The 13,261-nt window shown below is 50.0% G+C and overlaps 1 protein-coding gene and 1 non-coding gene across 13 annotated transcripts in view; both read right to left on the bottom strand.

Moving 5' to 3' along the window:
* DNM2 (dynamin 2) overlaps window positions 1-13,261 on the bottom strand; it is an 85,736-nt gene that overhangs the window by 25,926 nt on the left and 46,549 nt on the right. For 8 of the 12 annotated variants that reach the window (XM_054562101.1, XM_054562106.1, XM_054562094.1 and 5 more), the window contains exons 6-10: window positions 12,125-12,285; window positions 9,073-9,215; window positions 4,247-4,382; window positions 2,853-2,920; window positions 2,102-2,240 (exon numbers count right to left, since the gene is read on the bottom strand). In XM_054562101.1, the coding sequence (XP_054418076.1) occupies window positions 2,102-2,240; window positions 2,853-2,920; window positions 4,247-4,382; window positions 9,073-9,215; window positions 12,125-12,285 (647 nt within the window). Of the gene's footprint in view, window positions 1-798; window positions 938-2,101; window positions 2,241-2,852; window positions 2,921-4,246; window positions 4,383-9,072; window positions 9,216-12,124; window positions 12,286-13,261 lie in introns of all 12 variants that reach the window. The other 4 variants (XM_054562096.1, XM_054562100.1, XM_054562103.1 and 1 more) reach the window with 1 other exon arrangement.
* LOC129061593 (U6 spliceosomal RNA) lies at window positions 3,503-3,609 on the bottom strand. The gene has a single exon (XR_008528198.1). It is a non-coding gene; the product is annotated as a U6 spliceosomal RNA (small nuclear RNA).

The following is a 13,261-nucleotide window of genomic DNA, read 5'->3' as shown; positions in this document are numbered from 1 at the left end:
CATGCACAAGCAAAGATGCTTTTCGAGAATGCGACTTAAGAGGTGGAAAGTGGCAGAGGAAGTGGGTGACAGCCATCCCCCTCCCGCCCAGCACTGGGTGAGAGCAAGGACAATGGTGTAATTAAAGCCACTGGTCACGGGGGCAAGTGCTCTCGCTGAGCCGGTGAGCATGTAGCGACTGTTCTAAGATGGTAGGCTGGCATCTGGGCCACCTGTCTCGGAGGGACCCCCTCGTGGAGAACCGTTCCTCATCATCTCATCTTTGGAATCCGCTCCTCTAACCGTCCACAGAGCCCAAGCCTTGCAGCAGTAACCAAACCAAACACATGAAGAGCCCACCTTCTGCAGTTTGGGTTAAGTTCACAAGTTGAAGAAAGTGAAGCCGTCAAAATTTCTTGATGAAAACCTACTAATGTCCCATCACATAAGAACATGAAGGTCTGCACACTGAAATGTTTTACTGCTTCGGTAACAGTATGGAGACCCCCTTTCTCTAAGGGCCCCAGAAATGGCACTGACTCTCATCCCCAATGCCTGCTGAGTAAGTGCTTTCGGCAACACCAGAGGTCTCCCAGTCCCTTCAGTAGCCCAAACTGCAAAGGCACAACACACACGCGATGCAGCTCATCCCATTTTGTCTGCAAATGCAAAGTTGAGATGTTGTTAAGTGACAACTGGACCGTCGGGGGGTGGGGTCCATCCGAGGCAGAGTTTCCCAGATGCACGGGTTAAGACTAACAACAGAGGGAGAAGATGGGGGACAAATGCATAGGTGATAATAACGAAACCTTCTGTTACCTTCTCAGCACACTTTTTAATGACCGTGGCCAGTTCTGAGACCACGAGATCAACACACTTCAAACTCGGCTCTTTGAGTTTTACAATCTGTTTTTTCACAATGGCTTCAAAGGCCATATCAGGGGTGAAGAGCCCCGTCCTGGGTCATGCGGAGGGTGGGACCAGTAGAAAGACACCCAGGGACAGTGCAGGCCACACACCCGGGACAGGAGACAGAGAAAGAGAGAAACGAGAAGTCAGCTGGTTAGTGACATGCATGGTGGAGCCTGTGCCCGCATTTGCCCCGGAAGCTGCTTCAGATCAAAGAAGTACCCTGGGCCCAAGGGGTGGGCTTGGTCTGGGTTTAATTACAGAAGTGCTAAGGGTCAGTGTCATGGTGCAGACGGCTACGGGTGTGCGGACGCTTTGAGTTTTCATATCTGTGACAACGAGCTCCAGGACGATAATCTCCAGCCCATCTGGGATTCTTTCCCCTCCCTTTTCTTATTGAAGAAGCTTAAGAAGCAAATGTGGGCTTTTCCAGACTGAGAACAGAAGGCCCAAGCAGAAACCCCTGCCTAGGAAGGCCGACCCAGAGCTCTATGGCCATCGTGGACGTGCAAGCATAAACTGCCCACCAGGAAGCGCCTCAGCTGCTTGGCCAAAGCATGCTGCCCTGGGAACGGGGCCCGCAGGGGGAGCCCAGCACATCTTGCTGGGGGGAGCCAAGGGCCCAGACACATAGGTGCTTGTGGCCCCGTGGATCTGAGGACTGGCTACCTGGGGGAACAGCACTGCTCCTGGGAGTAGCAAGGGAACTAGAGGAGGCATATGGAACCGAACTGACTTTGGGACCCAAGCGCTCATTATGCACTGGTGTTTGGGCCTTTCTCAGCACCTTGGGGACAGAGATGTCCTCAGGGAAGCCCGAGGTCATCACTCAAGGAGTGACAGCCAGGTAGGTTCAGGGAGCTTGGCCTCCAGCAGCTGATGCGGGGTCCCTCTCTTTCCCAGAAGGCAGCAAAGCGACAGCCCAATGACACCCCCAATTCCATCAGACACATGCTAGGCTTGGTATCAGGGTCCCAGGGAGCCCTGCCCACCAGTCTGGCCAGTTCTGGAGGCCTGGCACCCCCCTCCCCCGGTTGCACCCAGGCTGACAAGCCCCCGCCCCAGCCTCTGGGAAGATGCCATGTTGCTGGAAACCTAGGCAGTGTGGGGGCGGGGGAGGCACCATGGGGAACAGGCTGAAGCAGCACTGGGAGCCTGATACCAAAGCCCTGACCCCATCTCCACGGCTAGGGTCCCCACCGAGGGCCGATACCTTACTGGTACACTGCCTAACTGTATTGATTAGCTCCTGGATAACCAGGTCGACACATTTCAGACAGGGCTCTTTCAGCTTGACGACCTGCTTTTTCACAATGGCCTCGAATGCCAGGTCCGGGGTGAAGAGCCCAGTCCTAAAACCATCCAAACCCGGGGGCAGGGGAGATAAGTCAGAGAGAAACAAAGCATGGTCAGCAATCTCACAGGCATGGGCCGGGTTCCCGAGAAAGAACCAAGGTCACAGCAAGTCGGGGGTCAGATGCCTGTGTCCACTACCTGGAACCCCCCGGGGCAACCAGAGGACCCCATGGTGATGTGAGACTGGACGACTGGAGAAGCTACTTTAGTTGGAATACAAAGGGGACCCAGAGGCCCATGGGAAACCTGTGAGGGGGATTAACGCTGGGTTCCTATAATCACACTCAGGTCTGGCTCCCCACCCCCATCCCCCAGGACAAATTTGCAGGGAGTTTTGTTAGATGCCCATAGTAACTAGGGCTCATGCCAACTGACTGGGCAATTTAATGTTTAATCCAAGGGCAGTAGACAACCCTGTGGCCCATTACAAAGTCATACAGGACTGAGCACATCCACCCTTGAGTGCCCTTGGAGAGAGTTAATAGCTGCTGAGAGCCACCCAGGAACCCTGTCAAGACCTCACAGTTGGGGCACCCAGAGGTCAGAGGTCTGGAGGGTGGCACCACAAAGGTGAAGGGAACAATGGTGGCTCTCCCTGAAGAACTTGCCTGACTCCATGAATGTTCTTAATGGCGTAGCTGATCTCCCGTCTTAGGTCCTTCTCATCGAACTCCATCTGAGAACAGAGAAAACAAACACATGCAAGGACATACCTGGGACACCTCCAGAACAGGTGTTTATTTGGGCAATGTCGTCTCCTGTGTGCATTTGTATTCACATGGCAGGATGTGAAATTGGTTGAAATTTTTAAAAATATTAAGACCTAGTATCAGCAAGGGTGCTGTGAAACTAACACTCTTGCTCTCTTCAAAACATGAATTCATATAAACTTTTTTTATGAGCTACTTGTAGTACAAATCAAGAACCTATACCTATACTATCACCTGGTAGTTTTAAAAGCTCTAAAAATTTATCTTGAGGAATTAAAGAATTAGCTACATACACATAACTATTCTTAATGACTGAAAAATGTGTGGGGGGGAACCCTAAATGTCCAACAAAGGGAGACTGCTTAAATGTATGACGGGACAGACATAAAATACATTGTTTTGTCATTGACAATGCATGAAATGTTTATGACTAGTTTTGAAAGATGGCTACCAAATGAGAAAAGCAGGGTATAAAGACAGCATTAAAAAAAAACACACAAGTTTGGATGAATATATGTGCCATTTCCATATGTAAAGGGGGCTTTGTTTTTTTTATGGAACAAGTCACGAATTAGCACGGCATTCTTGCGCAGGGGCCATGCTAACCTTCTCTGCCTAGGCCCAATGGTAGAGTCTGTGCTGCCAAAGCCAGCACAAGGCGGGGCTTTCTATTTGCATAGAAGTAACTCTGAAAGGTCACACATCTAAGTGCTAACAGGAGTTATCTGTGGGCGTTAGGATTATGGGAGTTTTCCTGCTTTTAGCTTTTGATCTTTAATTGAAAAAACTTTACTGGTTCTTATAAAAATATGTGGTCACAGGAAAAAGTAAAAAGTTTAAGCAATTTTTTTTTAAAAACCCTCAAATCCCAGCACCGAGAACTGCAAGAAATATACACATCTAGACACACGTGTAATTTCATATGAAAGGATATTTCAAATATCTACATGTTACACGCTGGGTCCATAACCTGCTTATTTTTTTCCTCTTCAACATGCTGAGGACATGTGAGGTTCCCATTATTGTCTACATCTCTAGCAAAGAATATGTATTGGTTTTTGTCTGAAGAAAAAAATGAAACTTTTCATACAACTCTCCCAGGAACCTGTAAACCTCCTGCTCTGGGTAGGAGACCCGCTAGGGATTTCTCCCCCAGGCCACACTCTACCCATGTCAGACCCAGGCCCAACGGCCGGAGTTCAAGACCTCAAGATCTGGAAGGAGGCTGGGCTCAAAGCCGAGCAGAAGGGTGTCTGACCAGGGACAAGAGGGCTCAGCGCTGGCCACGCTACCTTCACCAGCTCGAAGGGAAACCGCTCATGGAAGATGCGATTGATTCGTGCGCCCCCAGAGAGCTCCAGCGTGTCCACCTGGTCTCCAGAGCCCTCGATTCTCTTTTCAAAGTCCACCCCAAACTGCTGGACCATCCTATGAGGAAAAAAAGAAAACCCAAACATCAAGCAGAGGTTTTGACACAGCTCCACTGTTATGTCCTGAGTCAAACAACAGCTCAGTCTCCTCTTTTCATTTTTTAGCCACAAAATCTATGTGTAGGTCAAACAATTAATCAAAATTCAGGAGCTGCAGGTGGCAAGCACTCACTACACGCCAGGCACATTCTATAGGCCCATTGCGATCATTCACTGATGTGAAGGGGGGCACACGTTACTCCACTTTGCAGATGACAAGACTGAAGTGCAGGGGTCCCAGCTCAGCAACCTCACCTCTGCCCTGAAGCTTGGCCTGATCCAACAGCACCACGGAGGGAAAAGGTAGTCCCTCCATACAATGTGGGTGGCTTCCGCTGGTTCCTACCACCTGCCAACACGTGAGGATGAGCCCGCCACCACTACAGGCTGAAGGCCCTGGATGGATGGCTTTGTCCCTGAGTCTCAGTTTCCTCATCTGCAAAGTGGGTTGATAGTACTAGAACCTCCACATAGGGTCATTGTAAGGATTCAGAAGTTTCTAGATTTCATCAGCGCCAAGAAGTCATTGATCCTAAAATGCACCATTAGTCTATACACCCACAAAAAAAAGAAAAACTGCTCTCAATTCATGGTAATTCACCTACAACTCCTGAATTCAGAGGAGTCAAGATTTCACATAATTGACAAAATACAATAATACCATGAGTGGCCCCTTAGAAGCCAGCCCAGCCCTTACAAAGTGTCTCTTAAGGGTAACGAACTAGTACTGTGACAATGTGAGCGAAGTGAAGATCTAAGAGATTTACTCGTGTCTTGGTTTTCCTTAGCATGTCTAACTGCTCCTCTCAGTCCCTTGCACTGTCTGCCTTCATCATTTCCTTACTTCTGCTCCCCAGATTCTTGGTCCATTCAAGTAGAGGCAGACCTCAAAGATATTGCAGATTCGATTCTAGGCCACTGCAATAAAGCAAATACTGCAATAAAGCTAGTGATACAATTTTTTTTCTTTCCCCGTGCAGATATTTTTACACTATAGTGCAGTCTATTTAGAGTCCCAATAGCGTTGTTTTTAAAAAACAACGTACATGTCTTAATTAAAAATACTTTATCGTTCCCTGGCTGATGTAACTCAGTGGATTGAGCGCTGACCTGCAAACCAAAGGGTCATCAGTTCAATTCCCAGTCAGGTCACATGCCTGGGATGCAGGCTGGGTACCCAGTGTGGGGTGCACAGGAGGCAACCACACAATGGTGTTTCTCTCCTTCTCTCTTCTCTCTCTTTCCCTCTCTCTAAAAATAAATAAATCTTTTAAAAAAATACTTTACCGCTAAAAATGCTAACCATCATCTAAGCCTGTTGGAAAAATAGCGCTGATAGACTTGCATGACATGGGTGCCATAAACCTCCAATTTGTAAAAAAATGCAATACTTAGCAAAGCACAATAAAACAAGGTATGTCTGTACTGTGCAGAGTGTTCCCCCCTGGGCCTACGGCATGGGACCGAAGTGCTCGGGCAGAGAGAAGTCCAGCTCTTCCCAGCAAATACAGGAGATGCTGGTGCACTGCCAGGCGGCCAGGGTCGGCCGCTGATGAAGAGGGTTCCCCTTCCACACTTGCGGTGGTGGAGGCACGAGGCAGGGCGCCCCAGATCCCAGGAAGCTCTCTGCCACATGAAGCAGATGGTGTGCATACTGGATTTCCTTTCCAGAGACACACACATGCCTATGTTCCTGCCACACATGGAGTGGAGACCATGAATGGTAGGCCAAACCCCAAGGCCAAAATTGTGAAAGGCTTAGTAGCACTATGAGAGCAGTGGAGTGGACCAGGGCCAGGATGGAAACTCTGGTCATCTGCCACCAGCCTCAGAAGGGGAAAGATAAAGCACACATGAGTGACAGTCTCCCAGGGCCACTGGAGTCCAAGTCAACCTTACAGAGCACCCTTACCAACTGTCATGAGTTGAACTGTGTCCCCCAGATTGATTTGACACCCTGACCCTCCCTCACTTTGACTGTGACCTTACTGAGAAACAGTCAACGCGGCTGTAATTAGTTAAGATGAAGTCGCACTGTGGTATGGTGGGCCCGAAGCCAATACGATTAGTGTCCTTAGAAAAAGGAGACATTTGGATGTGTATAGGGAGGAGCCGTGTGAAAACGAAGGCAGAGACTGAGAACAGCAACGACTGCCAGCAAACCACCAAAATCCCCCTGAAGGAACCAAGCCTGCTGACCCTTGATCTCAAAATCTTGGCATCTGTAACTGTAAGACAATACATTTCAAATGTTTAAGCCATCCAGTTCATGGTATTCTGTCAAAGCAGCCAGAGCAAACGAACACAGCAACATCTAGGGCCGGTGCGATATTTCTAGACAACCAGCAGTCGCCGGACACGCCAGCTCTAAGTGGACAGCCACAGTCACATGTCTAGGGAATGGGTCTTCCTGTTTTTAGTACTAGAAGGGGAGAGATCCAAGTGCAAAGCACAAAAGCAGAGGAAGGACAGCGGGTCTGAAAGATGCCCCCATCCTCTCAGCCTCGGTAAAAGAACTTGCCAGGGGCTTTAAAATGATCTGCATTCTAGCCACAGGATGGAGCTGGCAGGTAAAGAAGGCAGCGTATCACCTGGCCTAATGACCAAGCTGTGCAGGGAGGAGGGGAGAGGGACAGAGACAGAGAATAATTTATCATACTAATGGCGAAAAAAGAAAGAAAAGTTAGCCTTTCCGTCACTGGCTTCCTGTGAGCCACATACTGCATGCGCCTGTTGCGTGACCTGCAGACCTGCAGGCATGGGCGCTGATAGCACCTCTCTGGAAACTGTATCAGTGATGTCAATTCAAATTTAAGTGTCCCTCAACCTAACGACCCTGCTTTTAGGTGTCTCCCCTGCAGAAATCCTCACATGTGTACTCAACGATGCGTTCAAGAAGCATCTGTTGAAGCAAAAAATGCCCAAATGTTGAGTCACAGGAATAACCTATGTGATAGGCCAGGTGGCCCCAAGTAATAAAAGGCTCTCGATGATGCTTCTGCCAGCTGTTCTTAGTCTCTTGTAAATGCAGAGATTGCATTTACAACCTGGAGATGGGAACCAGGGACAGAGGAGGAAGAGTTTCCACAGTCGGGCCCTTTGCATCATTTTTATAATAAAGGCCGAGAAGGGAGTTGTGCAACAAGCCATTCAAAGGGACAACTAGTAACGGGAAAGGAAGGAGGAGGGGCCTGTTTGTCGGTGGTGCAACCCATAAGAGAAGCTGGGACCTGTGGACAAGGTGCTGAAGAAAGGCCCAGCCCTCCTGGGGGGCTGCAGGTGACAGCAGTGCACCTCCACAGCGATGTGAAAACTAGCTGCAGGGCCCTGCAGAGCACCGGTGAAAAATGACAATGTGCTAAGCCTGGCTCCAGTCCTGCCAAGGGCTTCTAGAACAGCACCAGGCAGCATTTTCACAAGTTCCACCAACGGCCACATGAGATGATAGCTGCTGCCACCTTCATTTAGGGGCAAGGAAAGCAAGGTTTAGAGAGGCATGGTCACCGGCTGGTCGAAGCCCAGCAGGCCCAGGCTTACCCCCAGGCTGCAGCACATGCTAGACCAAATCTCTTCAGGTCTGCAAAGGATCTGCGTTTGCTCTGTAGAAAGCTCTGCCGAACGTAGCTGAGCTTGTCTGAGCATAAAACAAAGCACTCTCACCCCGACCCCACCACCATGCATTGCCACATGGCTGAGAGGGTGGGGGGACGTCAAGCCTAAGATGGTCATGGGAGCAGTGTCCCTCTGCTGTGCCTGTAGGAGGACTCTTGTGCATGCTACCATCTGCCGTATGAGCTGCCAGGGAGTTTCTGGAACCCACTCTAGCCAATTCCTTGCAGGGCTCAGGGTCCCTGGCCAGGCAGAAACTGAGAATGCAGGGGCAGGAGGAGCCCCAAGTGAGAGCCTGGAATGGTGGGGCACATCTGCTCCCTTGCTTCTCAGCCACAAAGCTGCGTCAAGTCTCCCAGGGTCTGAGCTGAACTCAAGAGTCCGTGTGAGGATCCAGAGACCCCTCTCCTTGTCTATCCTCTCTGCAGCAGCCAGAGGGCGCCTGTGAGCGCTTGAGGCAGGTCACTCCAGAACCAAGCACCACTCCCACCTCACTCGGAGCAAGAGCCAAAGTCCTCCCCATGGTCCACAAGGCCCTGCACACTCTGCCCTCACTTCTTCCCATTCTCCCTCATTCACTCTGCTCCAGCCACATGGACTTCCAACATGCTGGACACAGTCCTGCCTCAGGGCCCTTGCACGGGCCGGGCCCCATCAGGGCTCTACGTGGCTTCCTCCCTCACCCTTTCAGGTCTTTGCCTGACACTCACTGTCTCACCCTGGTACTCTCTACCCCTCCCCACTCTAATATCTTTGCCATTTGCACACTGCACAATAACTTCTTTGCTTATCTTGTTTCATCATACCCGTACTCCCTTTCTGAACACATGGGGCAGGAACAGGCGTCTGTCCTACCCACTGTGGTGACCCTGGTGCTCAGGGCAGGGCCTGGCACACACTTTGGAAAACGTCTGCTGAATGAACACATGGATGGATGAATGAAGCTCGGAGCCCAGCCTAGACTGGAAACCCTGTGGCTGGGTCAGGGCCCTGGGGAGCCGGGCTGAGGGGCTGAGAGGCTGCGGGGGGGACACACGTACTGCAGCAGGGCTTTGGTTTTACGTGTGGGGTCATCAGGTCGGAAGTTCTTGTATTCCTCCACCTCCTTCTCCAGGGATAGCAGCTGGCTCTGCAGCTTGCTGCGCAAGGTCGGCAGTGACTCCCGGATGTGGTTGGTCAGTTGCTGCAGGAGAGAGGTCAGAGATCAGAGGTCAGTGCAGGCATGAGAAAGGGCCATGCATGACGGTGCCGGGCCCAGCACATGCCCAGCCTCAAAAGAAAGCAAAAGAACGTCAGCTGGAGTCTCTCTTGTGCAGGGAGCAGGGGGAGGCTGTGAACAGCCCACTGGGCCTTTATAGGACAGATCAATCAGGGTAACACGTAACTATGTGCAAGGACATGTGTGCTGACCCAGAACAGCCTCCCATAAGTGCTGCTCAGTGAAAAACCCAGGAGGCCACCACAGGACCATGCAGATGGGTGACAGACAGTATATGTGGATGGCGGTACACGGGGTGGATACACAGGTATAGGGATGGGCCCTACACACTAAATGGGGAACGGCTCCCCCCAGAAGGTATGAAATGTGTGCATTAAGTGCTCTCTTCTGTGAAAGACAAGGAGAAAGTAAGAACATGTGTTCATTTGCAGGAACAGAGAAAAAGATTCACAAGAAACAAAAGTAAAAGAAATAGGCGGAATGAAGCAGGTGGGCAGGAAGGAGAGCTTTTGCCACAGCACCCTTTTCCTCTACTGTTCTGCTTTTGCATCATGTGGATTCGGTCATTATTCGTACATTTTAAGAAGATACAGTAGTGCAGAAAATCTTAGGGAATGAGTCTAAAGACGAGTTCTTAAGAGAAAAAGCCAGACACAGAGCAGTGGGTACATATCTTACTGTTCAGGTGGGGAAAAGAAAGAAAAAAGGGAAGGGAAAGGAAAAGAAAGGCAGGAGGGAGGGAAAGAGGAGGGCAAATAGACACGTCGGCCCTCTAGGCCCTTTGTGTCTCCAGAAGGAAGCCCAGGTACCGACGACACTGGGCGCCTCTTCCTGGAATGGGACGAAAGGGGAGTCACTGTATTTGGGCTGTAGGACTTTTGTTTACTATTATAAGGGAGGGAGGAGTTAAAAGAGAGAGAGAAAGGAAGGGGACAGGAGGGAGCAGAGGTGAGAAGGGAGGAAGGAACAAAGAGAGGTTGGCTGGGAGGAAGGAAGGGCAAATCAAAAGCCAAAAATTCACCTAATACCCCGAAAGTGAAAAGCGGCCTTTTGTTGCCACCTGTCCGACAGCAGAAAAGAAGTTACAAAACATCCAACAAGCTGGACCCAGGCATGGGGGACCATCACACCCTGTGGTGTGAATCTTGGCTGTCAGCAGCCAGTCGCCAGGGTGGGAACCCTCTGTGACCAGGGGCCCTGCTGAGGGCCCTCTCTGTGGGAGCTGCAGGTTTCTGCAGACCACTCCGGCCTCTGACAGCATCCTAGGGCATTGCGTCTCCACGGGACTCATGGGACACGGAGGAGCGGGGGAACCACTGCTCCAGGGAAGCATGCAATGTGAGGCCAGGCCCTTGGGAGGCCAGCTGGGCTGCTGGCTCTCACAGGAGGTCCCTGCAGGCGCAGGAGAGTTTTACTTCCTTTCCTGACCCTCCGCCCCTCTGTGCAGGCAGACCCACTGCCTTTCCTGGAGGGCCCCTTCCTTTGGGCAATTCCTTTCCTCTCTGCTCCCGAACTGTCGTCTCTGCCTTCCTGCTCTGTGCCCGCTCCCTTTCTGGGCCCCCATCGCTGCCTAGGACTTGACTGAGCATCCATCTGGTGACTTCTTCCAAGTCTGTCCATCCCACTAGAAATCTGCTTTCCCAGAAGACAGAGCCCTGCTCACAGGTTGCCACTGTGTCCCCATGGTGGACATGAAGGAATGACTCTTGGATTGTCACTCTGAGGCCCTGCCACCATTCGGAAAAGTGCCATAACGTATCAAGGAGGTTGATACTTTAATACGAATCCTAACCCTTGCAACCCCAGATAGGCACATCAGGACAGCTCCTAAGAACAGGCACCGCCTTTTACAATGTGGCTGCATAATCCTCCATCAGGGACTTTGAGTAAATTGGCACACACACAAAACTATGTTATTAACACCTGCTTTTCACTGACTGGGAAGAAGCCGTCCTTATGGCCTCCAAAGTGAGCCTGGTTCAACAGAGTAGGGTCTGTGTGCTTAGAGAACACTACACAGCCATGAAAGACAGCGAGGACTCTCTTCCACACAGTCAGAGCTCTACGAGAAACTGCTAAGCAAAAAAAATAAAAAATAAAAAATAAAAATAAAAAAAAATTCAGGGGTAACACCCATGACTATGTTGTGTCATCATTTATGGTAAGGAAGACAGTATGTGATTCTTGAAAGTCTTTTCAGCCTTTATGGACAGAAAGTCAAGCAGTACTAACCTGTAGGTGGTAGGGAGGGGGCAGATGGGGCGCTTCACTGTACACTTTTTAATACTGGTTTTGTTTATGAACCCTGTGAATATATTACCTATACAAAAAAAGAGTGATAGAAAAATAGTGGAATATTGGAGCTGCTGGCATTTGGTACATGCTGCATTTTACACAGCGTATGCACTGAGCGCTCAGTAGATGAGATGCCAGCTGCAGGGGGCAGGGATGGTGATGATTCCCGACGGAGGGAGGCTCAGAGAGGCCGGGCCCCTGGCCCAGGGCCACCTGCGCAGAAGCAGGCCTGGGCCTTTTTTGGACCCAAGGGGATCAGGGTCTGATGTCTTCACACTCAGCTGCCCTGCTTTGGTTCAGGCCAGGTTTTCCTAAGCCAGGTCACCAACCTAAGGAGCTATATGCAAACTTCTGGGTATGTGACTAAATAACTGAAATAATAGAAATCATAATGATAACAATGGTAATATTACAGGTACCAACTTACTGAACATACACTTTCACCAAGCCATGAATCAAAGGTGGACTGAACCCATTCTCCTAAAACAAGAGTTGCTCTGGTCCAAGGCCAGTGTCACTGTGGATGGCAGATTTGTGCAGCGCACAGCATGTGCCACTGCACAAAACCACTGCCGTACCTGATTCAGAGTCTTCTGCAGGTGTGGGGTGCCCATGCGATCAGCCATGTGCCGGTAGGCTGGGTGGGAGAGAAAGAACTTCCTCTCGGCCGCCAATGCTGCGCGGATGTCTTTCCTGCCCTCGATGTCCTTCTGGCTGCGGTTCACCACACCAATGTAGCCTGCGGGGAGAGAGGGTCAGGGCAGGGCCACCGGCAGGCGAGCCAAGGTGCCCAGGTGCTCACTGCAGCCCGGGCACAGAGCTAAGCAAGGTGCCAGTGAACACGTGGACTCTGGCCTACGAGTCACTGACAGACTGGGTTACGAGTTGTGCGCTTACTTAGAAACGACGCGAGAAGGCAAACGCACAGTGCCGCCCCGGAAAGCCCACACACGTGTCTGGAAAGAGGTTACACCCAGCCTGTGTGAGGGGCGTGGATAGAGACAAGCTTTAAAGAGGGTCAAATCCACAAACTGAGCTTGGAAGAAAGGTAAGAAAAACAAAAACAAAAAGAAGGGCAACTCGGGGACAGCTAATCCTGAGAGACATTAAAACTTATTCCAAAGCTGTTATATTGGAAAAAGTTGGGTATTTGGGGGCATATGAAATGAATGGAATGAATAGAAAGTCCAAAACCATACCCAGTGGCAGGGGGAACAAACAGCTAATACTTCAAACGCAGTGGGAGGAATAGCGGGGACTGCTTTCTATTCAATGGTTGCTGTTGGCAAAGTTGGGTACTTACCAAAATTAGTTCTTGAGGGATCCTTGATTTACACATAAAATATAAAACTACAGAAGTACTTGAAGAAAACATGGGCTAGTTTTAAAAATGAATGTATTTATATAAAAATTTTCTGAATAAAACCTAAGAAACAGGTAACCATGGATCCATGAGAAACAGGGCTTGGGGGCAGGGGCAGAGAGACAGTCCCCTCAACTAAGAGCCTTTGGTGCCATTTTGGAATTTTTTTTCCAAGCGTGAGAATTTATTTTTCAGAATAAAAATGCTAGTGTGAAGAAAAGATTTGCAATATTTGGAAATTAAGACTAGATAGAGAAAAATATAAAGAAATGGGGAAAAAAAAAGAAGCCTTAACAGTTGGGAGTCTCTGAGTGTGGACACAAGGCACCAAGCAATATGGGTGTAAAAATGG

This window comes from Pteronotus mesoamericanus, unplaced genomic scaffold, assembly GCF_021234165.1.
Source record: "Pteronotus mesoamericanus isolate MK-2021 breed Mesoamerican mustached bat unplaced genomic scaffold, CSHL_Meso_final scaffold_636, whole genome shotgun sequence".
NCBI lineage: Eukaryota > Metazoa > Chordata > Mammalia > Chiroptera > Mormoopidae > Pteronotus > Pteronotus mesoamericanus.
Note: the sequence above shows the minus strand (reverse complement) of the source record. Positions and strands in the feature narration are given on the sequence as shown.